This window comes from Monodelphis domestica, chromosome 1, assembly GCF_027887165.1.
Source record: "Monodelphis domestica isolate mMonDom1 chromosome 1, mMonDom1.pri, whole genome shotgun sequence".
Lineage (NCBI taxonomy): Eukaryota > Metazoa > Chordata > Mammalia > Didelphimorphia > Didelphidae > Monodelphis > Monodelphis domestica.
In genome coordinates, this window is record NC_077227.1 from 450,096,299 (window position 1) to 450,123,349 (window position 27,051).

Here is a 27,051-nt window from a genome sequence, read left to right on the forward strand (position 1 = left end):
GAAGTAGTACAGGTGAGAGGTGATGAAGTCCCGGATTAGTGTTTGTGGCAGTGTTAAGTGAAGAAAAGTGACATATCTCAGAGATGTCATGAAGGTGGAAATGATAAGATTTGGAAACAGATTGAATATTTGGGTGAATGAGAATAAGGAGTAAGGGTGACACCAAAGTTGCAAACCTGGGTGTTTGGAAGAATGATGGGACCCTTGACAGTAACAAGGAAGTCTATAAAAGGGGAGGATTTGGGGTGAAAGATAATGAGTTCTGTTTTAGACATGTTGAGTTTGAGATACTTAAGGGATATCTAGTTGGAAATGTTTCCAAACCAGGGATGGAGCCAAGATGGCAGCTTAGTAGCAGCAAAAGTTGAAACCACTCTATTATAATCCTTCTAAACCAATCTTTAAAAAGAGCCTCAAAATGACAAGACTCAAAAAACGACAGCAAGATGGAGTGAGGGGGCTCTTCCCCTGAATACAACTTAAAATATAGACAGAGAGAGTTGATTTTTATGGGATATGGAGGAACCAGAAGCAAAATTGCACACAGAGAAGTGCTGGCTGACCACCCCATACCTACTGTGCCAGATTCTGAACCTTGGCAGAGATCAACGTTGGGATTCCAGGATCTGGGATACACCAATGAAAGAGCACCTACCCCTTGAAGTCCCAGGTCCTGGCACCAGCCTACAATGAAGCCCAAAAGTCCACAGCATTGAGCATTTTCAAGCCTTCACTGTTGTGGTGAAGATATAGCTCCAGGGAAAAATACCTCACGGTGCCAAACCCTGCAATCCAGCAGCAGAAGAAACAGAATCATCAGTTTTCAGAATTCCAGTTTATAAGCAAAAAAAAGGATGTGAAAATAAGCAAACAACAAAAGAAACTTCTAATCCTAAAAAAGTTTCCATGGCAACAAAGAGTAAAGCACAGAATCAACAGAGGATGGTGAAATCCAAGTAATCACATACAAAACTTCAAAGAAAAATGGAAATTGTTCTCAAGTGCTAAAAGAACTCAAAAAGGAATTTAAAAATCAAATAAGAGAAGTCAAAGAAAAATGAGGAAAAAAGAAATTAAACTAATGCAAAAAAGAAAATAATAGTTTAAAAAGCAAAATTGTCAACTGGAAAAAGACATACAAAAATCCAATGAAGAAAAGACTTCCATGAAAAGTAGAATGGATCAAATGGAAAAGAATGATCAAAAGGTCATGGAAGACATTCAGTCTTTAAAAAATCAAAATTGGATGAATAGAAGCTAATGACTTCAGAAGACATCAAGAAACAATAAAACAAAATCAAAAGGATGAAAAAATAGAACATAGGAAACATCTCATTCAAAAAAATGACTGACTTGGAAAGTAGATCCAAGAGAGACAGTTAAACATTACTGGACTACCTAAAAGTCATGACCAAAAAAATTAGCATAGACATCATTTTACAAAGAAATTATCAAAGAAAACTACCCTGATATTCTTGAACAAGAGGGTAAAATAGAAATTGAAAGAATCCACAGATCACCTCCTGCAATAAATCCCCAAATGACAACTCTCAGAAATGTTATAACCAAGTTCAAAAGCTCCCAGGCCAAGGAGAAAATACTGTAAACAGCCAGAAAAAAAATTCAAATATCATGGTATCCCAGTCAAGATTACAGAGGATCTGGCAGCTTCCACACTGAAGGACCAGAAGGCTTGAAATATGATATTCCAGAAGGCAAGAGAACTGGATATACCACCAAGAATCCACCTACCCATCAAAACTAATTATATTCTTTCAGGGGAAATTATGGTCATTTAATAGAATAAAAGCCTTCCAAGTTTTCCTGGAGACCAAATTAAACTGAAATGTTTACAAGGCAGTTGGAAGATGGAAGGTCAGGAAAGAAACTAGGCTTGCATATCTAATTCTAGGAAGAGTCTACATAGAGATAATAATTGAAATTATGGGAATTGATGAGATCACCAAGTGAGAGGGAAAGGATAATGGTCCAGTATAGAACTTATGACATAGATGGAGATCCAGCAAAGGAGAAGTAGCAGAAAGCAGACAAGAAGAAAAATATCACAGATTTATGTCAGTAAGTCTGAGAGGAGAGAGAATCTGGGGGTGGGAACTGGTTGACAGTGTCACATGCTGTAGAGAGATGAATAAGAGTGAGGATTGAGAAAAGGTCATTGGATTTGACAATCGAGATCATTAGAAATTGGAGAGAGTGGTTTCCTTTGAATGATGAGGTTGGAAGACAATGTGAATACAGGTTTGAGAAGAAAGTGAGAGATAGTCAGAAGGTTTTTTTTTTTTTTAGCTTAAAAGGGAATAGGATGATAGTGGGAATAGTGGATTCTCATGAAGGTCATTTAACAAAGAGTTGGACATGTTTATAGGAGATGGAAAGAGATGGTAAATATGGAGATTCTGAAGCATGTGGAAGAAGAATGAGAGTTGAAGCAGTCTGCTAAAAGAGGTTGGAAGAGATGAAATCAAGGGAGTGGTTAGCCTTGGAAAAGATAGGTATCCCTTCTTTATCAGAGATTACAGTGAAGGAAGTATTATTAGGGCATGATGTCAAGTTGTTGTGAGATTAGTAGTAGGAGAGATGAAGGAACCTTTTAAAAGAATATATTCTATACAGAGAGGTAAAATTATAGACTATTAAAGATGAAAGTGACCTTCAAGGTAAACTAGTTTAAGCAACTCTCATTTTACAAAAATGCAAACTGAGATCCATAAGATATAATGACTTGCTCAAGGACCCATAGCTAGTAAATAACATAGTTTGGTCTAAAAAACCAATTACCTAAATTCCTAATGCTCTTCCAGTTTCCATGTCACTCAGTACATGTGTAAAGAACAAGACTATATTCAACAGCCATTTCTATTAAAAAACACTAGAGAATATTGTTATAAATGGAACAATTCTCAAAATGATAAATAGCATCTATTTAAAATAATTGGCAAATATTATCTGCAATGGGAATAAACTAGAAGTCTTCTCAATAATAACAGAAATACAGATATCCCATAAACTATTGCCAGTTTGAAACATGTGAGTATCCATCAGGGGTGCTATAAATGTTATTCACTATCATAGTTATAAATAGGGTGGAGCAACTGGAGCTTTGTGCCAGGGCACCAACATCTCAAGGTTATTACTTCTCTGTACCCTGTGGTCCTCTATTGGCCAACATTGTGAACCAATATACCCCTGCTCCTTTCTTTGTGGCCTGCCCTGCTAGCCCTGTGGTCTCCTTGCCATAGAACTCTCCTCCAAGAGCCACTTTCCCAACTATAGCACCTTTCTGCCTCACTTCCCGTGATAAGGACCATTGTTTGTGGCACAGTGACAAAGGCCAGACTCTGAGGAATGATTAACCTCTTCTCTCAGTGCTACTATATCCAGACTGGATTATCCCTGAATACCCACTTTTCCCATTCCACAACTGAATTTTGCCCATTTTAAAAAATTCCTCGTTATGGCTGTGCCAGCTTCTGGAATGCATTGCTTATTAAGATAAAACCATGGAATAAACTTTCTAGGAGTTGTTGAAGATAATAGACAACTGTTTGGGACAGTTGAAGTTTAGGCAACTAGTAACCTAGTGGATAGCTTATCACGACACAGAGGCATTAAAACTTGAGTTCTAGTCCTGCATCATACAATTAGTTGCTGTGTGACTCTTAGGCAATTCATTCAACCACTTTCAGCCTCAGTTTCTTCATCTATAAAATGAGGATAATAATAGCATGTACTTCACAGGCTATTGTAATCATAAAATGAGATAGCACACCCATGCATTTTGTAAACTTTAAAGAACTAAATAAGTGTTGGTTATTATTATTACTACTTAAAAGTAGGAGTTGAACTTGAATTTTAGACATTGCATCAAACCTTATGCCATCTGGTACCTCTCCAAAAACTAACTTAATGTCTTGTCCCTGAATAAATAGATCTAGAAGTAGAGAATGGACAGAGAGGATCTGTTTGATAATTTGTCATACCTCAAAAACATCATGTCATAGATATCATTTAGTCCATGTCTGCCACTTTTAGATTTGAAAAAAAAAATCAAACCTTCAAAAACTCATTTTAATTGCTTCTGGTCTCTTTAGCTTAACTCCTCCCTTGCCCTTAACCTCCATGTATACTTTGTTCAATAAAAAACATTAAATTGTTTTATCCATTTAAATTTGTATATTGACAGTGGTGTTCTGACACATTTTTCCTGTAAACCAATGCTATACATTACAAAGGCAGCTAGGTGGTAGATAAAAGTGCTACATTTAGGGTGAGGAAGATGAGTTCAAATCTGGACTTGGACACTTAGTGTCTTTGTGATCCTGGACAAGTCACTTAGTCTCTGTTTGCCTCAGTTTCCACATATGTAAAAAAATGAGGATAATAATAATCCTACCTTAGGATAAAATGAGATATTTGTAAAGTGCTTTGCAGACTTCAAAGTACTACAGTATATAGTGCTAGCTATTGTGATTTTATTAATATTGTTAAATAAAATCTCTTTTCTGACTCCTGATTTTACAATAGTCCTGGTCCTGAATTTTAAGCTAAATATTAGAATTTCAGTCCCAATAAGAAAGAAAACTTCAACCTGTTGATCCTTCACAGGAGGTATTTGAATGGCTTCACTGTGTCTAACTCAGCTAGGTAGCCTACAGCTGGGAAAGACTGTTCATTTGTAACTGGCCAGAAAACTGGCCCCTTTTCTTCCAGTCTGTTTAAAAAGTTGAAAAGAAGGCCAAAGAGTTTTCTAGTGACCTCCTTTACTCTGTTCTCCTTAAAGCAAGGGTTCTTAACCTTTTTGTGTGTGCCATGGACCCCTTCAGGAACCTGGTGACACCCATAAATCTTTCTTTGAATAATAGTTTTAAGTGAATAAAATATAAAGAAAACAAATTATTTTTTAAATGACTATTATATACATACCTATACACATTTTACTTTATTTTATTTTTAAATCCTTACCTTCCACCTTAGAACCAATAAGGCAGAAGAATGGTAAGGGCTAGGCAATGGAGCTTAAGTGACTTGCCTAGGGTCATACAGCTAGGAAGTATCTGAGGCCAGATTTGAACCTAGGACCTCCCATCTCTGGGCCTGGATTGAGCTACCCAGCTGCCCCCCACATACACAATTTTAAATAGATCCTTTTTCTTAAAGAAACTTGTACTTTTCATTGGCTTAGGGAAGCTTCTTAAACATAAGGGCTGACATGAAGCTAATTTATCTCACTGGTAAATTTTATAGCATTTCAGGTCTTTCTCCTAGTGGCTAACAGTTTAGCTTTTTCAAACCATTTCAAACCATTCACATACTATGAAGAAAGCTATGAAGAAAGGCAATCTAAAGTATGTTTGACCTCTCTGTCTAAAAAAAGCAAGGAAAGATAAAAAAAAGTATTATGAGTATTAGTAATTGAAAAATAATAAAGTAGTTTGTCTTCACAGATGTTAATATCTATTGGTGATCTGTGATAGAATATCTTGTGTTCAGACATGTGAATTAATTTAAACAAAGATCAATAGAAATCTGATTTTTTTTTGTTTCTCTACTATATTGAAAAACTCCATGAAGACAAGGACTGTAACTTAATTTAAACTTTATATCTCTTCCTATAATACAGTGCATTTAGTAGGGGCTTAACGATTCTTGAAAAAGGAATAAATGAATAGGTCTGAAGATAAAGGTGTGGGAAGGATAACTTTTGCTAGGGACAAAATTAATCTAGGTTTAGATTTAGCTGGTAGATTTTCTGTTTGTTAGGAGCCTCATAAATATAATCAAGAGAGCTTTGAATAAAAAATCACTCCACCCACCCCCCCCCCATATTCCCAGGATTTGTGGATTTTAACTTTGTCCCATCTCTTTTCTGACATTGCCATACTGGTGCAAGGCCCTCTTTACTTCATGTCTAGAAAGTTGCAATACCCTGCTGGTCAATTTCCCTGTAACAAGTCTCTTCATATTCCAATCTTTCCTTCACTCAGCTGTTAAACTAATCTTCAAGATATAAATTTGGTGATATCTCCCTACTCAGTAAACTCCAGTGGCTACCTGTTATCTCCATGATTCAAATGCTTTGTAACCTGTTGCCCCTCCCTCACACTTTTTTAGTGTTCTTACATCTTACACTTCACAATGGACTTTGGCAGTCAGTGACACTAGCCTCTTTAAACTGTTCCTCTAGGACATATGAGAAAGAACACTATCCACATCCAGAGGAAGAACTGTGGGAAAAGAAACACAGAAGAAAAACAACTGCTTGATCACATGGGTTGGTGGGGCTATGACTGGGAAAGTAGACTTTAAACAATCACCCTAGTGCAAATATTAATAATAGGGAAATGGGCCTTGATCAATGACACATGTTAAACCCAGTGGAATTGTGCTTCAGATACAGGAAGGGGATTGGGGGAGGGGATGGAAAGAACATGAGTCTTGTAACCATGGAAATATATTCTAAATCATCTAATTAAATAAAATTTAAAAAATAAATCAAATCACCAAATGTCGTATTGTTTTCTTTTAATAAATTGGTCTTATTTGCTTAATCTCCCCCTGTATTTGGGGCCCAGCCCTAAACTGAGAAAGGAGCTTGGTCCTGATTTGTTGGGCAATTGGTATGCATTGCTTAAATAAATTGATATGTTCAGAAAAAAAATAAATAAACTGTTCCTTTATCTCTCAACTCCACATTAAAAAAAACAAAACAAAGAAAACCCCTCTTACCTTCTGTCTTAGAATTGATACTAAATATAAGTTCTGAGGCAGAACAGTAGTAAGGGCTAGGCAATTGGAGTTAAGGGACTTGCCCAAGGTCACACAGTTAGAAAGTGTCTGAAGGCAGATTTGAACCCAGGATTTCTTGTTTGCAGGCCTGGCTTTCTATCCACTGAGCCACCTACCTGTCTCCAGCTCTGCATTTTTATTAGTTCTGTCTTTCATACCTGAAATTCTCTCTTTTCATCTATAACATCTGGCTTTTCTGACTTCCTTCAAGTCCTTGCTATACTCTCACCATTTATAGAAGTCTTTACTTATATCTCTTAATTCTAGTTCTCTGTTGATTATCTCCAACTTATTGTGCATATTGTTTGTTTTTCCCAATTTTTTGCATTGATACAATTTTTAATAATTGTTTTCTGACATTTTGTGATCCATGTTCTATACCTCCCTGCCACCCTTTTCCCCTCCTCAAGATGCCAGATAATATAAGTTTTACATATGTTATTATACAATACATATTTCCATGTTTTTCATGTTGTGAAAGAAGACATATTTCTTACACTAGAGAAAAATTCATGGGGGAAATGAAGTGAAGAATAATGTGCTTCAATTTGCATTTAGACCATCAGTTCCTTCTATGGTGGTGATAGATAGCCTTTTCTGTCATGAGTCTCTTGCAACTGTCCTAGATCCTTGCGTTGCTGATAATAGATAATAATTCATTCACAGATGATCATCCTACATTATTGCTATTAATATCTACAGTGTTCTGGTTCTTCTTACTTCACTTTGCATCATTTCATACAAGTCTTCCAAGGTTTTTTTTTGTGATCATCTTGTTTATAATTTCTTAGGGCAAAATAGTATTCCATTACAATCATAAACTATAACTTGTTCAGCCATTCCTGAGTTGATGGACATCCTTCCAGATTCTAGTTCTTTGCCACCGTAAAAGTCGTTTCTATAAATGTTTTTGTACAAGGAGGTCCTTTCCCCCTAATTTTCATTTCTTTGGGATATAGATCTATTAGTGGTATTGCTGGGTTAAAGGGTATGCACAATTTTATGGCCTTTTGGGCATGGTTACAAATTGCTCACCAGAATGGTTGTATAAGTTCACAGCTACACCAACAGTATCTCAATTTTACCACATCCCCTATACCATTTATCATTTGTTTTGTCATATTAGCTAGTCGTATAGGTATGAGGTGGTATCTCAGAATTGTTTTAATCTATGCCTCTCTAATTAATAGTGATTTGGAGCATTTTTATATGATTAAAGATAGTTTTTATTTCTTCATCTGAAAATTACCTGTTCATATATTTAGACCATTTATCAATTGGAGAATGCTTTGTATTCTTATAAATTTGACTCTGTTTTCTCTATATTTCAGAAATGAGTCCTTTGTTAAAGATATCTGCTATAAACATTTTACTCTTTTTATTGTTTCCCTTCTAATTTTGGTTGAATTTGTTTTGTTTGGGCAAAAACTTTTAAATTTAATGTAGTCAAAGTTATCCACTTTACATCTTGAAAGACTCTATTTCTTATTTGAACATAAATTCTTCTTTTATCTATTAATCTGACAGGCAAACTATTCCATGTTCCTCTAATTTGTTTATAATTGCATCTTTTTCTAAATCATGTATCCAATTTAACCTTATCTTGGTATATTGCATGAGGTATTGGTCTGTGCCTTGTTTCTGCCATACCGTTTTCTAGTTTTCCTAGCAGTTTTTGTTGAATAATGAATTCTTCTTTCAAAAGCCTACATCTTTTGGTTTGTTAAACATTTGGTTACTGTGATCATTTACTACTATGCACTGAGTGCCTAATATATTCCATTGATCTAGTTCTCTATTTCTTAGCTAGCACTGTACTGAGATCTGGAACAGTTAAGCTAGCTGCCTTCATATTTTTTTCATTAATTTCCTTGATATTATTGACCTTTTATTCTACCAGATAAATTTTGTTATTTTTTCTAGCTCTGTGAAATTATTTTGGGATAGTTTGATTGGCATGACACTGAAAAGGTAAATTAACTTGGATAGAATTGTCATTTTTATTACATTGGTTCAACCTAACCATTAGAAATTAATGCCTTTTCCAGTTGCTTAGATCTGAAATTATTTGTGTTTTATAGTTGTGATAATATAGTTCTGGTTTTATCTTGGCAGGTAGACTCCCAAGTATTTTATATTATCTATAATTATTTTAAATAAGATTTCTCTTTCTCTTTCTTGTTGTTGGACTTTGTTGGTAGTACAGAGAAATCCTGATGATTCATGTAGGTTTATTTTATATCCTGAGACTTTGCTAAATGTTTTAATTATTTTGATTGGGTTTTTAGATTATTCTCTTAAGTATACCTTTATCTCATCTGCAAAGAGTGATAGTTTTATTTTTTCACTCCTATTCTGATTTCTTCAATTTCTTTTTCTCATATTGCTATAGCTAGCAGTTCTAGTACAATGTTGAATAGTAGTAGTGATAAGGGGCACACACTCTTCACTCCTAACCTCATTGGAAGGTTTCTAGCTTATTCCCAATTACAGATCATGCTTGCTCATAGTTTTAGATGGATGCTCTTTATCATTTTGAGGAATGTTTCATTTATTCCAGTATTCCATAGTATTTTTAATAGAAACAAACATTAAAATTTTTCAAAAGCTTTTTTTTATCTAATAAGATATTATTTGGTGTCTGTTGGCTTTGTTATTGATATGGTCAATTGTGTTGCCAGTTTTCCTAATGTAGAACCATCCCTGCATTAATGGTATATCATTAGATGAGACATGTAAAACCCAGTGGAATTGCACGTTGGCTATGAGAGGGGGTGGGAGGATGGGAGGGAAAGAACATGAATGATGTAAACATGGAAAATTTTTCTTAATTAATCAATGAAATAAAATAAATGTTATATCATTAGAAAAATTGGTTTATAATTTTTTCTCTTTTTTCATTTTCCCAATTTAGATATTAACAACATATTTGTGTTATAAAAGAAGTATATAGTTTGTTTGCACCTAGTTGTTTAGATATTGTCTCCCCTATTAGACTGTTTTTTTTTGTAAACTCAGTGATTAGAAATATTTGTTGACTCACTGACTGATCAGACTAATCAGACTAATCAAAAAAAGGGAAAGAGGGAAAGATATCAATGCATATTTATCAACATAGTAGCTACAACATAGGAAGAAGACTGGCAGTAAATATGTCCATTCATTCACAAAATCCAAGAAAAGCACCATCATTAGAAGGCATGACCTGAGATGTTTATATACAGATGCACAAAATATAGGTAATAAAGTGAAATTTTTATCTCTCCTAAAATGTCCCAGGATACCCCTCATTATACCTTCTTAGCTGAATTCTTTAACTCATACTTCACCCCCAAATTGAGTCTATTAACCAGGAGTTCCCTCTTTCCTTCTGTATCACACAGATGTCTTCACCCACTATCTCCCTCTTCAAGATTGCTAAAGATAAGGGTGGCAAAGCTTTCTTTAAGAGTGCCTGGTCCAATGTTCTTAGAGCCATGGGTGGAGCTTTGTACTTGTCCTATATGATGAATTGAAGAGAGTAATCTAAGTACATCCTACCTAAAAATGGAAACAGTGAATATAGATCATGTAGAATACTTAACCATACTTAGCATTTTGGACCATTGACCTTCAAGAAATTCCTGTTGTCTTTTATCCAGGCCAGATCATGTTTGTAGAGGAGCCAGGAAAAGCTCTTAGAAAAAAGGACTCATTTATTGTGATCGATGATTCAGTATATTGATTCTACTGGTTTTGGGGAAAATAACTGTTACTGTGGGTTCAAGGATCAACTTAGACCATCTAATTTAATGCTATTTTGTAGGATCATAAATTTGTTTTTAAGTAATTTATTTAAAGAAAAAAATCATGTCTCCCATTGGTACTTAAGCACTATATATACTATTTGCAAAGCTGACTATTTAGCAGTTATGATGATCTGCGTTGGGCATTCTGCTGTAAAACAATAAATACACAGAACACGAAAAAAAAAAGAGAGAGGTTGTCCTCTTTGCCAGGACAAATCTGTTTCTCAAATTGCCTCACTCTTTCACTAATCTTTGATTTCTCTCTATTTATTGGCTGATTCCCTCCTGTCTACAAGCAACAACAATAATGATAGCTAACATTTATAGGTGCTGTTGTTATCCCCATTTTACATATGAGGAAACTAAAGCAAACAGAGCTCAAGTTCCTTGCACAGGGTCACATAGCTACTAAGTGTATGAAGTCACATTTTAACTCAAGTCTTCCTGACTTCAGGTCCAGTATTCTATACACTGTATCACCTAGACATGCCTATGTCTCTGCCCTTCCTTACAAAACTCTCACTTAATTATACTTTCTGCCTACTAGGTATCATTCTATATCTCTTAAACCTTGAAAAAGGCATCTATAATTGATGCTTTCACTTCCTTTCCTCTTAATCTCTTCCAAATCCTCTTCAATCTGATTTAGGAGCTCATCATTCAACTGAAACAACTCTCTACAAAGATAACAATGATCTCTTAATTTGCAAATCTAATAGCCTTCCTCTTCTGTTATGACCTCTCTCTAGTCTTTGAAATTGTTGATCACGCCCATTCCCTTCATATTCTTTCCTCCCTAGGTTTTAATGAATATGTTCTCTCCTGGTTCTTAGTCTTTGCTAGATCTTCCCTCACCTAACTATGGAGTGTTCCCCAAAAGTCTGTCCTAGGCCCCTTTCCCTTTTAATTTAATTTATTTTATATTATCTTGCTTAGTGATCACATCAATTCTAATGGATTAAATTATCATTGGGGCAGCTAGGTGACCCAGTAGATTGAATTCTTCCTCTGGAATCAGGAAGATCTGAGTTCAAATGTGGCCTCAGCTGTAATCCTGGACAAATTACTTAAACCTGTTTGCCTTAGTTTCCTCTTATATAAAATGACTGGGTGGAGGAAATGGCAAAGTCACTGTAGTATCTTTGCCATGAAAACCCTAAATGGGGTCACTAAAAGTTAGACATGACTGAAACAACTGAAGAAAAATTATCATCTCTATGCAGATGATTTCTTAGATCTATTTATAGTTCTAACTTCAATCCTGACCTCCAGTCTCTCCATTAACTGCTTAATGACAATCTTGAACTGGATTTACCACAGATTTCTCAGATTCAGTGGCCTTAAAATTCAGTGTCTCAGATTCAGTGTCTTAAAAAAACTGAACTCATTATCTTTTCCCCCAAACCTTCTCGTCTTCCAAACTGTCCTATTACAGTGGAAAGAACCATTATCCTCTTGTTAACTCAGACTTGAAAACCCAATGTCAACCTCAGCTCCTCAGTCACAGTCACTTCATACATCCAATCTATTGTCCCATCTTTTTCTGTTTCCACAATATCTTTTAAATATTTCCACTTTTCTCCACTCATACAGCCACAACTCAGATTATTAAAACAACCTGCTGGTTGGTCTTTCTGTATCACATGTCTTTCTATTCAAATTCATTCCTCATTCAACTTTACCCAGGGATTTTCCTAAAGCCTGTGGCTGACTATGTTACTCTTACCCCACCCCTCCACATTCAAAATATCTCAATGCTTTGTCCAAAGTTCTTAAAAAACTGATCTCTTTCTACATTTCCAGTCATATTTCAATTTATTCATCTACTACTACTCTATATGATCCAGCAACACTGACTAGTCTTCTTACTGTTCCTAGAATGTGACAATTCCTCTTCCAAATTCCTTTTTTATTGGTTATTCTCCATGCTTGGAATGCTCTATTTTTTCACCTCAGCCTCCTGACTCTCCTGGCTTCCATTTAAGACTTTGCTCAAATCCCACCTTCTGCAGAAAGTCTTTCCCTGTTCCCTGTTAGTGCCTTTCCTCTGAAATTGTCTATCTATATAATGTTCGTATACTTTTTTTATAAGTTGTCTTTCCCATTAGAATCTGAATTCCTTAAGGGTGGACAGATTAGCTCAGGTTCTGGAACATAACAGATATATATTGACTAAATGACTAACTGTGAGGTAAAGTCAGTATCTATAACTTTTAAGCTGTTATTGAAAAAAAGGAACAAAGTATTAAAAATAGGAAACTTTTAGAAATAGAATATCAAGACATAATATTTAAAATAATGCCAAGTAAACATTAGTCAAATAAGAGAATAGTTACACTTCCTGCTTAAATTTTTTTAACACTTACTTTCTGACTTAGAATGGATACTAAGTATCCTTTCTAAGGCTGAAGTACTGTAAAGTCTAGGCAATTCAGTTGAACTGAATTGCCAGGGGTCACACAGCTAGGAAAGTGTTTGAGGTCACATTTGACCCCAGAACCTCAGGTCTCTAGACCTAGGTCTCTATCCACTCAACCACCTAGCTTCCCTGGCTTTAAATCTTTTTTGACATTTTGATTTCATCAATATATTTGAATAATTTTTATGTATCATATAAATTAAACAATATATAAGTTTTTCTTAAGTGTCCTTCTTTGTAATAGGCTCTGGGAATACAAAGTAAAAAATGAAACCATCTCCTCCTTCCAGTTTACATTCTGTTGAGGAGATAACATGTACATACCCATATATATGGCTACATTTGTGGGGATAAGGGGACTGACTAGAACTGTGTTTTCAGTGGTATAGGGAGTTTCCTTGTAGAGAAATCTCTGCTAGTGTATTTTAAAACGTTCTCTGCAGCTCCTAGTCTTAAAAAGTTAACTGGAACAATAAGAGATAAAGAGAGTTAAATAGGGGTACAATATGTAGCCAATTCTATATCTGCCAGACTGTGCTGCCTATCATATACAAAATAAATATTTTCACTTTTTTATTTCTAGCTTCTATGGAAGAATCAGAAGAGAGAAGGAATTTATTCAAATGAGAAGAAGGAAATTGTGCAGATGGCTTAGAGGGCACACTATTCTAGTGAAGTAGGTCAGAGGCTGAATTTGAGGAGGAGGAATTTGGCAAAATTTGGGAGAAATAGAGGAAAATTTGCAGGAAAAAATCTCTTGGTCCAACTTTTGGTCCAGATTCTCCTTCCAGATTGAAAGAGAAGCAGAATCAAAGACAATTAAAGGAGATCTAAAGGATTTAGAAGGGTTAAGGAGGATTAGAGAATAGAAATTAAAGAGGTAGATTCAAGAAAGGTAAAGAGAAGGTAGCTGGTAAGACAAGGAAAAATAAGTAAAAAAGTTAAGTGAATAATCAGAGGGTTAAATAACTTTTAGAAAAAATCATTGGATGAAACAACTTGGCGAAATAGTTATGAGATTGATTCAAGGCTGAAAGCCTATAGTTGTGGAGATGTTGAGGCAAAAAAAAAAAAGGAGAGAGAGAAATATGATAATTATCTACAAGAAAGTTTAGCCAGCTTTTTAAGGTTGAGATTTTGAAACCCACAAGTAGTTCAAGGAGAAAAAGTTGAAAATATCAATCTTTATACTTGTTCTTTAACTCTATAGATAACCAATCTATGCCTTCTCATCCTACGTGAATTTTATTGATGTCCTTCAATAAATTTTTTATACCAAGTCAACCCTGGCTTGTGAGTCTTCCTTTAGGATTCTTAATGACATGGACATCATTGCAATATAGTGTCTTCCTTTTTCTTATTACTCACCCTTGCTATATAACCTATACAACTTCTTTTCCTATTTTGAATTTCTAGAATGATATCTTTTATGTAACATTGCATGAAAGATATCATGGTTAATATTGTATAGTTTACTTATGCTCCAGTGTACATCTTTTCATTGTACTTTTGGACAACAGTTTGTCAGAAATTGTGGAATTACATGATTCAGAGACATATATCATCAGTAGAAGAGTATTGGTGTTAAGAAAGATTTTTGTTTCAGAGAGAAACTTTAGAGAGATATTTGAAAATATTGGTCAGTTCCCAAATATAGTCTGACTAAATCTTTTATTCCTCTTCAATTTTAGGATTTAGTGAAATTCAACTTACCTCATTTTTCATCTGTAAGATCTGCCCAAGATAAATGTAATACTAGACCAGCTCAATGGGCTCTTTATCCAATGCATATTATAATATGAACAATAGGCATTCTTTATCCATTTGGTTTTTCCTGTGTGAATTGTCAGGTCAAATTTATTCTTAAGTCTCATTTAGGAGACTCTTCAATGAAATGTAGAACAATGAACTTTTATTTTACTTCCATTTTCTCTCCTGAGGAGAATGATTTTCTCGATTATAAAGGTCGAAAGAACAAAAAATGGTTAATGAATAGTTGAAACCATACATAAGTAAGGGGATAAGAGAGTATCTAACTGCCTGTGATGAGTGTTACTCACCAGGATTGGATGAAAGACACCCCAGGGTACTAAAATAATTGCTAGACATGATTGCTGAGCTACTTCAGTGATCATTGAAAGAATGGTGAATGGGAGAAGTGCTGAAGCACTAGAGAAGAACAAATGTTCTAATTCTCAAAAAAATGAAAGTGGACTATGTAGATTAAAGATTGGTGGACCTGATTTAGATTCCTGACAAACTTCAAGACCACATCTTTAAATGAATGGTATGACCACTTAGCATGGTATCATCAAGAAGAGATCATGCCAGGGGGTAGCTAGGTAGCTCAGAGGTAGATTCAGAGCCAGGTCAGGAGATAGGCTGTTCTGGATTCAAACACTTCCTAGCTATGTGAGCCTGGGAGAGTCACTTAATCCTTATTGCCTAGCCCTTACTGCTTTTCTGCCTTGGAACCAATACACAGTATTGATTCTAAGACGGAAGGTATGGGTTTAAAAAAGAGAGAGAGATCATGCCAGACTAAACCCATTTTCCTTTTTGTCAAAGTTGTCAGAATGGTAGATCAGGGGAATGCTCTAGATATATTTTTACCTAGGTTTTAGAAAGACATTTGTTAATGTCTCATGCTATTCTTTTAGAAAAGATGGAGAGATGAGGGCTAGATTCAGTGTTTTTAGAATTGTCTAAGTGGCAGACTTAGAAAGTAGTCAATAATGGGTCTTTTTATCTTGCAGGTAGGCCTTAAGTAGATTGTCACAGGGATTTCTGATTGGCTTGGCACCCTTTTCACATTTTTACCAGTATGAAAGCATAGATAACATATTTGAAGATGACAAAAAGCTGAAAGGAAGCCCAATTTGCTGGATGACAGTATTAGAACAACTCTCAATAGGCTGGAATCCTAGCTTTTAAAAAAAGGTTGAGCCACTAAACATAAGACAGGCTCTAGAAGGGATAAATTCCAAGTCTTGTACTTGAATCTTTTAAAAAATCAACTTTATAAGTACAACATGGGGGAGGTATGGCTACAGTTAGTTTGGGAGGTTTGGGAGCAGATTGCAATTTTATTAATTGTGAACAGTGTAATATATCAGAAAAAAAAAGTTCTCTCTTTCAAAAAGCACAGTGTCCAGAATGAGGCAAGGGATAATCTCAAGTTCTCTGACCTGGGAACGCCATATCTGAGATTTTAGGAAGGACACTCCCAGATCCACCTATACTTGAATTTCTTGTCGTTTCTCTTACTGATCACTCTTTCTCGTGTCTCTGCTTTTGTAATGTTTTCAAGCCTGGAATGCTCTCCTTTCTCACCTCTTTCTCTTAGCTCAAGTCATGCACCTGAAGTAGGCTTTTCCAGGTAACCTCAGCTGCTGGTGCTTTCCCTTTAAGATGACCTTACCCTTACTCTGTCTCTTGTATGTACCTATTTGGTGTTCCTGTTTTCTCCCTCATTAGAATGTAAACTCCTTCAGGGAATGGACAGTTTTTCCTTTTTTTTTTTTTGTATTCTCAGTGTGTGTTATCACTGTGCCTGGCACACAGTAAATACTTAATGAGTGCCTGCTGATTGATTAAGTTCAAGAATATTCAGAGGAGGGTACATTGTAGGGGAAAAGATCATAAGATGATGTCATTGGGGGACTGGTTGAAAGAGGGTGGGGGGTGTTATCCTGGAGATTTAGTAAGGGATATGATCTTTGTTATCAAGTTCTCAAACAATTGTCATTTGGAAGAGGCATTAGACTTGTCTGCTTAGCCCCAGAGATTGAAAATACTATTAATGGGTAGAAGCTACAAAGATGCAGATTTAGGCAAAGTTCCCTGAATAACAATTAGGGTTGTCAGAGTGAATTTTCTCAAGAGACAGTGTATTCCTTAACACTTGAGGTATACAAGCAAAAACTTGATCAAATTCATAGATTTTGAGGAGGTGGGAACTGAAGTGCCATCTCATCAACTTTTTTTTTTTTTAATCATATGGATGGGAAACTTAAGCCCAGAGATGTTAGGTAACTTACCTAAGGTCACACCGATAGCAAATAGACTGGAAAAGATTTTAACTCAGGCCCTCTGATTAATAGAAACAAAGAAAGCCAACTGCCAATTGTCACTATTATAGTGTAGTGGAAAGGACTCTGGCCCTGAAGTCAGAAGAGAGAAGGATTTGGTATAAGTCATGGCTCTTCTGCTTTGTTATGTGACCATGAGAGGGATGTGGGAGGGAGTAAGTCTTTCTTTATATAGTGCTTTACAAATATAATCTCATTTGATCCGTACAACAACCCTGGGAGGTAGGTGCTATTATGACCTTTATTTTATAGAAGATGAAAATGAAGGAAACAGGGATTAAGCGACTTTCCCAGTGTCACATAGCTAGTGTTGGAGTTTGGATTTGTACTCAGGTCTTCTAGATTCTAGGCCTAATACTCTGTCCACTGTGGCTCTACCTAGCTTTGGAAACCACTGGCAAGTTCCTTTACCAGTCTGGCCCTTAGTTTCCTACACTATAAATAAGAAGCCTAGATGATATCTAATGTTCTTTATGGCTTTAAATCTATGATCCATTTGATCCTATCAACTTTTTGCTAGGCTGCTAGAAGTATGATATAAGAGAAGGACTGTCAGTTTTATTTTTAGAAGACCTAGGTTTTGGATCTATGCTCTGTTACTCCTTCTATGATTCTGGACAGTTTCTTTACTTCTTTGGGCTTCAATTTCCTTCTTTATAAATCAAAGGGATTAAATACAGGATATCCAGGAACCCATTATCCCTGAATCTTACACTGGTTACCAGTTCCATATATTTGTTATTAACAAACTTCATTGCTCTTTTGTAGATGCATCAAAATTCAAGAAGCTTTCATCATTATGGTTGAATGCCAAATATCATCCCAGAAGGGCACAGATGGATTGGGGTAATACTCTTTGGAATAAGCAAGGGTGGGGAGGCAGCCTGCTTTAGTGGAGGCAGAGTCAGAAGTCTCAAGTTCTACTTTTTCTGCTGTGACCTTGGGCCACATTTCCCTTTCCAAATCTTGATTATACAGGTGCTGCCTGTCTCACAAGGTTTTTGCTCAGTTTATAAGCCTAAAAAGCAACACAAAACTGTAATTTTTATTTTGTTATTGATAATAAAGTTTGGTTGAAATTACAACCCTCCTTACACACATTAGGTTGTTTCTTTGTTTTTTTAATTTAATAACCAGTCTACAATTCTCAATGTAGATAATAGAGGGTGGAACCTGCCGGGGTCCTGACACATTCTGTTGCTCAGAGGGATTTTTTTTGGCTTCTGATTCCACAGTATCAGTATGAAGAGCACAGAGATTATACGTTAAATTAAAAAATGTGAGCCCTGGTATACATTAGCATTTGGAAATGGAAAAATCTGAGAATGCAATTCATGTTTCACAGGGTCCATTTACACTGCTCCACTAGAACAGGAAGAAACGTGCGGGCCATGCCTGGGCAGGGGGCGAGAGGGGCACAGTCAAGCCAAGACTGAACCACGCGGGCAGTGGCCAGATGATGATGCATGCCTCGCTGTGCCCGCCCTGGGCTTAGGTCTGGCTGGGTGGCCGCCCCGAGTAGGCTGGCGGGGGTCCGAGGATGGGCCATGACGTGGCGGCTGGGCCGCGTCCGGGGCGAGGGGGGGGTTGAGGGGTGGGCGGGTGTCGGATGTAAGCAGAGAGGCCGAGCTGGGCCCTGACGTGGCGGCGGAGCCGTGGGAAGGGGCGGGGTCGCGGAAAGGGGCGGGGCGGGGCGCTGCACTATGCCGAGCTCCGACCAGAGGGCGCCCCAGCCTCGGTCTTCTCTGCCTGGGAGACCTCCCAGCATCTGGCGGCCTGCGAGGAGGCTGGGAGTAACCGTGCTGGGGATTGGGTTTGCGGCGCCGCGGAGCCTTGATGGAGCTGGGACAACCCCGCCCCCTCATCGCCCTTCCCCCTCCCTCCCTTGAGCCTAGGTCGGGCCTGGAAGGAAAAGAAGACTGGGATGAGGCGCCTCTTCTCTTTTGCAGCCTAAGTCTCCTCCACCGCAGAAGGGGCCACAGCCGCGGCAGCAGCCCCGCCCATCCGGGCCAATCAGCGGCTTGGGCACAAATATGCAAATAAGGCGCCTGTGCTGTCGGTGTGCCGCTCGTTGGGGCTGGTGGGGTCGCGCTTGGGGAGTGAACTGGGCCAATCAGGCGGGTGCGTGGCGGCGCGGGGGAGGCGGTGCCCCTTCCCTCCTCCCTCCTCGACCCCGCTCTGACAGGGGGGCCTGGCCGCGCCGCCGGTAAGTGCTGCCGCTGCCGCCGCCTCCGCCGCCAACCGCTGCCAACTGCCGCCGGAGGGGAGAGCCGGGGCCCCAGCTCAACTGGTGGGGAGAGGCTGGAGGGCGGGAGGCGCGCGGGCTGGAACCGGTGGGGGCGGGTGTCTTCTCTGGCGGGTGGTCTCGGTGCCCCTTCAGGGCCAGCCGGTCGTGTCAGTCTTCGCCGAGGTGGGGGGCCGGCGCCGCCGGCGGCGGGGGGCGGCTCCGTCATGGCGAATCGAGCGGCGGTGAGTACGTGCCGCCGCCGCCGCCGCCGCTGCTCCCCAGCTGGGGGGGTCGTGGCCGGGGCCGGGGCCAGGCCGCGCTCCCGCGGAGGAGGTCCCTGGCTAAGGGGGTGTGGAAGGGGCGAGGCTGAAGGCTGGCGAGGGGTCCTTGACACGTGTGGCTGAGAGCTCTGGAGTCCCCAAAGGCTGTCATGGCTGCGGGCTCCTTTCCCATCTTCTGCCCCGGGGCTCGAGACCGACCCAGCCACGACCGCCACGGAGCCTGTTGCACGGGTGTTTGAGTGTAAGTGTGCGTGTTATGGGGAGGAGGCGTCTGCCCCTCGCGCTGCGTGTAGGATGGAAGGAGGGAGCCTTGGCATGCGGTTGCTTGGTCTCTAGCTGTGGTCCCACCTTCCTTAGAGGGAGAAGCTCCTGGGTCTTACTTAGGCCCTGGGGCCATTCCCACCCCCCCCCCCCCCAGGCTTTTCTCCATTCGCGCCCTCTTTCGCAGCTCCTAAAGCCACCAGCTGCCCTCCCTCTGTCGTTCACTCCCTCTCTACTACTCTCTCCCCAATCCGTCTTCCTCGACCAGCGGTGACTGGCTGGGTGTCCGGAGAGCACATCGTGCCCTAGGGCGCGGGGCCTCGCGTGCTTTCCCAGGCCCTGGCTCTAAGGTTTTAGCAAAATTGCTTCTCCGTGATACTCTGCCCGCTATGTCCCCCCTCCTCTCTTTCCCCTGTGGCAGCCCTCTCTGGGCCTATATTCGTGCCAACAGCATGGGCAGGTTTCCTCTCATCTCCTGCTCTGTGCGTGCTTGGTTGCAGCTGCTCTATGGCCTTAGATTAAAGGATGCAATGGGTAATTCCAAGGCAGCTCCCAAACTTAAGTACCATCGCCAAAGTCTGATATCTTAACTGACCGGGGTGGGCCCCTTTCTCAGCTGCAGGTCAGCCTGGATTGGTTTTTTGTTGTTGTTGTTGTTGTTTTGCTTTTTGTTTAAATAAAACTTTTCATCATGAAACCAAATAGAGGATAATAAAAGTTATTTGGGACATGCTGTTAACACTTGTTACACAATTACTTTCAAAGAGGCCTTGGATATGACACTTCCCCATTACTCAATAGATATGAGCCCGCCTCCAACTTAAACCCCCTCCAACATTAAATCTTAGTTTTTATTCATAAAATTTTTGACCATCAAATTTTAGTTTGTCAGGCTATAAATAGTGCTACATTCACTTTATTACCATTTTATCATAATTTAAATCCAGTTTTGATCAGCCTTTTATATCATATTGAGTACAAAAAGATTATTTTGTTTTCTGTAACTTTCCATTTGTCCCCTATTAAAAAAAAAAAGCAGATATAGGAACCATAGGATTATTGCTTTACTCTGTAAAGGACCTCAGAAACCATCTGATTCAGTTTCCTCACTAAACAAAACTGAAGACCTAGAAAAATAAAATGATTTGTCCAAGATCACAGTGGTAGAAAGCATTAGAAGTAGTATTTGAACCTAGGTCCTTTATTTTCATAACTTATTAGTGCTCATCCCACTCTGCCATTCTGACTTACAAAATGGATTACATTATAAAGAATTTTTTGGTAAAGAATATAACACAATTTCAAATAATGAACTTATATTTATGTTCAATTTACAGAAATTGAATATTTGTACACAAAGCCCCAACACAGGGCTTTCTAGCAGTAGTTGTGTTCAATAAATATTTGTTACATGAATATGGAAACTGCATTGTAATAGTTGTCAAACATCTGGATTTCACCGCACTAGCTGGGTGACTTTTGGCAAATCACTTCACCTTTGGAGGGCTCAGGTTCCACTGTAAAATAAGGCATCTGTTTAGATCTCTAAACTCCCATCTCTCCAACTTCAGACATACCTGTTGCTAAAAGCAAGATACACGTTATACTTTGTATTTACCAGTACATTTCTTGCTACTATTTTAAAAGTTATTATTCACTAAAGAATATGCAACAAGTTATTGGCAAATTCCTGTCTTCAGGGCTGATACTCTGAATTACAAATTTCACAAAGCTAGCATAAATGTACCAGAAGAAAAATTAGTTACCTTGACTTTAATATTTTTCTCCATTCCTAAGTAGTTTCATGAATAATTAAGAGTTTTTAGTAGGAACTTATGAATAAGGATAGATAAAAGGGAGGATATAGGCAGATTGAGAGAAAATATGTTGATGGGCTGATTCAAGAAAATGAAAGGGGGAAAAATGAGGCAAGAAAGTATAGTCAAGAGACTTGGATCTTAGTTCCAACTCTAGCACCTAACTTATCTGTCAACTTCAATTCAACAACAAAAGTATTTAATGGATCTTAAAACAAGTTACTTGGGGATTTCAATTTTATAATAACAAAAAATTTGGGAAGGTAGTTTGAACTAAAGTATCTCAAGGTCTTTTGCAACAGAAAAATGTGATTCTACTAAGCATCTAGAAGGTAGAAATGGAAAAGGGTATTAGGGATTCAGAAAAAAAAAACTTTGGACTTTAAAAGGAAGAACAAAGTAAGGATTTTAAATAGCTAATGATATAGATTGCAGAATGAATGACTTTAAAAAGCAAAATCAAGTGTATAGGTGAAAAAGCATAGCTGGAGTATCTTGTGGCAAAATAATTGAACAAAGTTTTAGATATAGCATGAAATGACAGACATTAGAAATGTTAAGTTGCAGAGAGATCTGCATATGAAATATGAGAGATGGGGAAATAACTTGGAGAATATTGATACTATTACTAGTAGAAGAAAACTTAGTGGGCAGGGTTGAACATCTTAGCCTCCTTTTAATGATACCTTGTTTTTACATCATATTTCTCATTGTGTTCTTCCCGTTTCACTTCCCATTTTAGTCTTTTTATGCAGCCGCTATTCAATATTAAAGACAAAGATCAATAAGGAATTACACTGAAAAACAGCAATGTAAATATGATAAACTAAAGGACTATGTATCTTTACAGAGATATTGGAGATGAGCAAGGTAAAAATAATACAAAATCATAAGAAGCAAAGAAAGAGCATATGATAAATTCTGTTGGAAAAAATGATTAGAATAGGGAAACATTAGATGAGTAATTCTTGTAGTTGAGATCCATTTCAGAAACATAATCACATGTATTTTAAAGGGTAAAAAGTTGAAGTATTTAGTTTTCAATTCAATTCGACAAATATTTGTTCTAGAATCAAGTTGCCTTAAGTGAGAGCCTCATTTTAAGATTTGTGTCTTTCCACTTTGAAAGATTTAAAAAGAGGCACAAGTGACCACAAATTGACAGGATTTTTCTAAGCTATTAAAAATTTCAAAAATTGGTATGCTATATGGAGGATTTCATTAGTGGTACAATGATGTAACTACAATGCTTTAATTCATAAATATAAGATGCTACATTCCAGTTATATACTTCCAGCCATCCCTGCTACTGGTTACCTTAGCTCCTTCCTACTTTTGACTAAATAGTAATAGAAAACCTATCTAGATGACAAACTGAGTTTCTAGAGAAACAGAAAACCCAATGGATCTGTAGTTTTTTGGTTTCTCTGTCACTTCTCCCAATCTTCCTGAACCTCCTCATAGCACTATCATAAACTGGCACTTATTACCTGACCTGGAGCAAAGATTCAGAATAGTATTCAGGGAGAGGGAATGAATGGGGCTCAGGAGATGTGTGACTCGTATACCAATTTAGACATGTGAAGTGTTTCTTTTTAAGGCTGCTATATCTGTTTAAAGAAGTGTCACTGTATTTAGAAAGGAAGGCAAAAGCTTCAAGTTTTTCCTATTTCTCTAAATGAAAATTATTGTTGGAAAAAAAATCTTTTGGGTATTTAAGTACATTTTTGTCTTTGAAAGTATACCAAATGAATGTTTTCACTATATAGATACAGATATAAAATCAAGATAATTTCTCCCCTCCCAAAAATTGCTCTTTATAGTTCCATATATAGGTAAAAACTTGGGGAAAAAAACCCTGATGTAGTATATAGAAAGGCTTTATTTAGTCTTGCTAATCTCAATTATGTCTCTACCTGTTCAGTCATCATTGTGTGTAACCTATTAGGATGTATTATTTTTAATGAGGGCCCTAAAACAAGCTAGTAGAAATTGCTCAGGTCACTTACTTGATAGTATTTATGAAAAAACTTTCAAAGAGAATGGAATTTCCTGTCAATATAACTGCTTTTTACTGGTTGAACACATTTGTAAGTTTTTATGCTTTATATCTGAAAACTTTTCATATCAGTAATTTAAAAGTACTACCGTTTTGAGTTGCAATAGCTTTTTCTGTTTGATTAGATCATTGCATAAAATATATTAAATTGTCTAATAGAAATGACTATTAGAGGTTAACCATTATCATCTTGCTTAGTATAAGAGGGAGAAAATATATAGTTTTAATATGTCACTGAATTTAGTATATTTTGAAATTTGCATATATTTTATAGGTAAATGAGATACATTTTTGTTCCCTTTAACTTCATAAATTTATTATTCTCTTTTAGAAGCTGTCATATATATGTATATGTATATATACACATATGTATGTGTAGTTGTCTTTTTCAATAAAATGTAGTATAGTATAATGTAAAAAGAGTAGGCCTCTGAGTACTACCTCTGATATATACTAACTATTGGGCAAGCCTCTTTATTTGTCAGTTACCGATCCACATTTCTAAAACCACGAGTTGCAAAGCATTTGTTGATCTGCATTGGTGGTGGAAGTTACCATATCAGAATTTTCCTATGCCAGTGAAATCACAGGCCTGGACCAAGTTGCTGATTGAAATAATTCTAGTTTATTATTTATAACTATAGGGAGAGAAAAAGGGGAAATGAACATAACAGTTTTACATAACTGTTTGATCATTATTTTGTTCATAGTAATAACAACAACAACTAACACTTACTTAGAACTTTAAGGGTTATAAAGCACTTTGTGTACATTATTTCATTTGTGATGCACAACAATTCTTTGCCCAACTCATTGTCTATATTGAACAGTTATTATAAATTGATGTTGCAAATCATCTATTTCTCAATATTTTATATTGAGAATCATTCAGAGATCAGTGGAGAGAGTAAATATAGATATGAGTAGGCTGTTCCACATTATGACTAAGAACCCAGAAAGAAGCAGATTGAAAGATGTTATCAAAGAAATGTATGAATGAGGGGCAACTAGGTGGCTCAGGAAGTCCAAGGTCAAATCTGGCCTCAGATACTTCTAGCTGTGTGACCCTGGGCAAGCCACTTAACCCCAATTGTGTAGCCTTTACTGCTCTTTAGCCTTGGAACCAATCCTTAGTAATGATTCTAAGATGTAAAGTAAGGTTTTGAGAATTTTAAAAAAATCTTTGAATGAAAAAGAAAATGGGTTAGTCACATATAAGCAATAGATAACTGAAGCATATCCTTCTTGCTCCATTGCAGTGTTGACAGAAACTGAGGAAAGTCCTTGCTTATTAAGTCCCTCTATAGCAAACTTATAGAAGGACATGGGTTGTAGTCTATACATCATTGGTGAGATCACAGGTGCATTTGAGAAATGGTCTTTATTACAGTAATTTAAGATTGATAGATAATCATAGAACAAGAATCGTAGGAACTGATCTTAGAGCTGGGTCGTATTTTAGAAATTATCTAATTCAGAGTTCTTTCTTTTACCAAAGAAATTCCGTAGCATAAATTATATAGTGGCAGAGCTGAGACTAGAACCCAGGTCACTTCACTCCCAAACCAGGGTTCTTAACACTCCGTCATGCTATTTCTTCATAAAAATACTATGTACCATAGTAGATGTGTCCTCATTTCTGTGTGTGTGTGCATGTGTATGTGTGTGTGCATGCCCACCACCCTTGAGCGTATGCAGGATATGAAGTGATAGCAGAAAGCTCATGAGATCTATAGTCATTTAATATTGGCTTTGATACTGAATTTTTTTGTGATATGGGACAAGAAAGGTGCAGCATTTTGTACCTCAGTTTCCTCATATGAAAAATGAAGGTTGTATTAGGTGGCCTCTGAGGTTCCTTGCCAGCTCCCAAGTCTTCTTGGGTTCCTAAAATTCTGCATTTTTAAAGATCCTAGATCCACTTTTCTAAATTCCTATTCCTATGCTTTTTCATTGTATGGAAGCCACTCTGGTTTTTCTTTTTCTTTTTTAACTTTATTTAATTAGTCAATTTAGAACATTGTCACTTTGGTTTTTTGAAGACCATTCCAATTGAAGGCCAGGAGGCTACCAATCTGGAAAAACTTTAGAATAGAGCCTAGAGGTGGGCTGTATGTTTGCCATATGAGGACCAGCCTCACCAAGCTCCAGATTGGAATTCCATTACTAGATTGGCTATAGAGTATTGCCTTTTTTTGCCCACAACTCTGGGTTTGAGTGGATTTTGATCTGTGTGAAGGGAGGGAGGTATTTACACTGGCCAAATCATGGATCTTTAAAGTATTAGTATTAAACTCATTCTTAGGAGGAGCTACTGGATTCCTTAGGGGACATGGTGCTATGTGGTTAATAAAGATCACAAAATGACTATATCCAGAGAATTCAGTGAACTTTTTCACAATCTTCATTTGATATTTAATGACAATGACTATCCATTTTGAAACTTGCTCTCTGACTTCTACAGTTTTCTTTCAACCTCTTACTTTTTGTGTTCTATGGATATTTCCGACCCCTCTATTTTAATCAAAGAGTTAGAATAATAGGATTTGAAGAACCTTAGCAGTCTTGATACTATATAACCTATGATTTTCTTTGAATAGAAGATGAATCACAGAAGATAAGGCACAGGGAGATGTGATCTCTGTTATTAGAGAAAGTACCCAAATAATGAATTAGAGTATCAAAATATGAAATCCCTTAGTACAACACTCTCACCCCCACCATTTTTCAGATGAGAGAAATGGAGATAATGAATGGTTAAATGCCTTGTATAACATCTTACAGGTAATTTCTGATCTTTATCTGACTAGTTCATGTAAGGAGATTAGGAGGTCGAAATCAGTCATGAAAGCATTTTTAGTAATACTTTAGTGGCATTTTTATTCAACTGAACTGAGTAGCTTTCAAATTCTTTTTCAAAACCTTTTGGTGGGGAAAGGTACTCTATAGAGTCTAGGTCATCATTAAAATTTAAATTGTTGTGAATATTTGAACATTTTGAAGCTATGTCTTGTTTTGATATTCTCCAGAGGCCAGAAAATATTTGTGATGGGTTACTCTTCACTGGACTGAACTCTAATTGTAGGTTCTTTCCTACTTAACTAGAATGTAGTTGAAAGGACAGCTGCAAATATAAACCATTTTCAGTTCATAGTTGAGCATCCATGTTGTGCTAGATTACATATAGCTGAATAGAAAAAAAAAGTTTTGCTTTCTTTTTTAAACAAATCAGTCATATCATCTCACTTTTTAGATGATTTAGTTTGGGAAGGGTGTATAATATTTCCCTTCATAGTTCATT

The 27,051-nt window shown here is 37.3% G+C and overlaps 2 protein-coding genes across 19 annotated transcripts in view; one reads left to right on the forward strand and one right to left on the reverse strand.

Moving 5' to 3' along the window:
* CHD9 (chromodomain helicase DNA binding protein 9) overlaps positions 1-27,051 on the forward strand; it is a 301,099-nt gene that overhangs the window by 19,874 nt on the left and 254,174 nt on the right. For 6 of the 18 annotated variants that reach the window (XM_056812292.1, XM_056812299.1, XM_056812300.1 and 3 more), the window contains exon 1: positions 19,185-19,311. The exons of 3 other annotated variants lie outside the window; for them this stretch is intronic. The gene's annotated coding sequence lies outside the window, so the exon portion shown is untranslated. Of the gene's footprint in view, positions 1-17,873; positions 17,952-19,184; positions 19,396-19,447; positions 19,575-19,717; positions 19,855-27,051 lie in introns of those variants that run through there. 9 more of the 18 variants (XM_056812298.1, XM_056812304.1, XM_056812308.1 and 6 more) reach the window with 6 other exon arrangements.
* On the reverse strand, positions 18,527-19,558 carry LOC107651058 (basic proline-rich protein-like). Its single transcript, XM_016429413.1, has one exon. It carries the CDS (start codon positions 19,556-19,558, stop codon positions 18,527-18,529), a length of 1,032 nt encoding a protein of 343 aa, XP_016284899.1.

Excerpts from the sequence above, each read along its gene's own strand:
- LOC107651058 (XM_016429413.1), bottom strand. The coding sequence starts at position 19,558 with ATGACGGAGCCGCCCCCCGCCGCCGGCGGCGCCGGCCCCCCACCTCGG.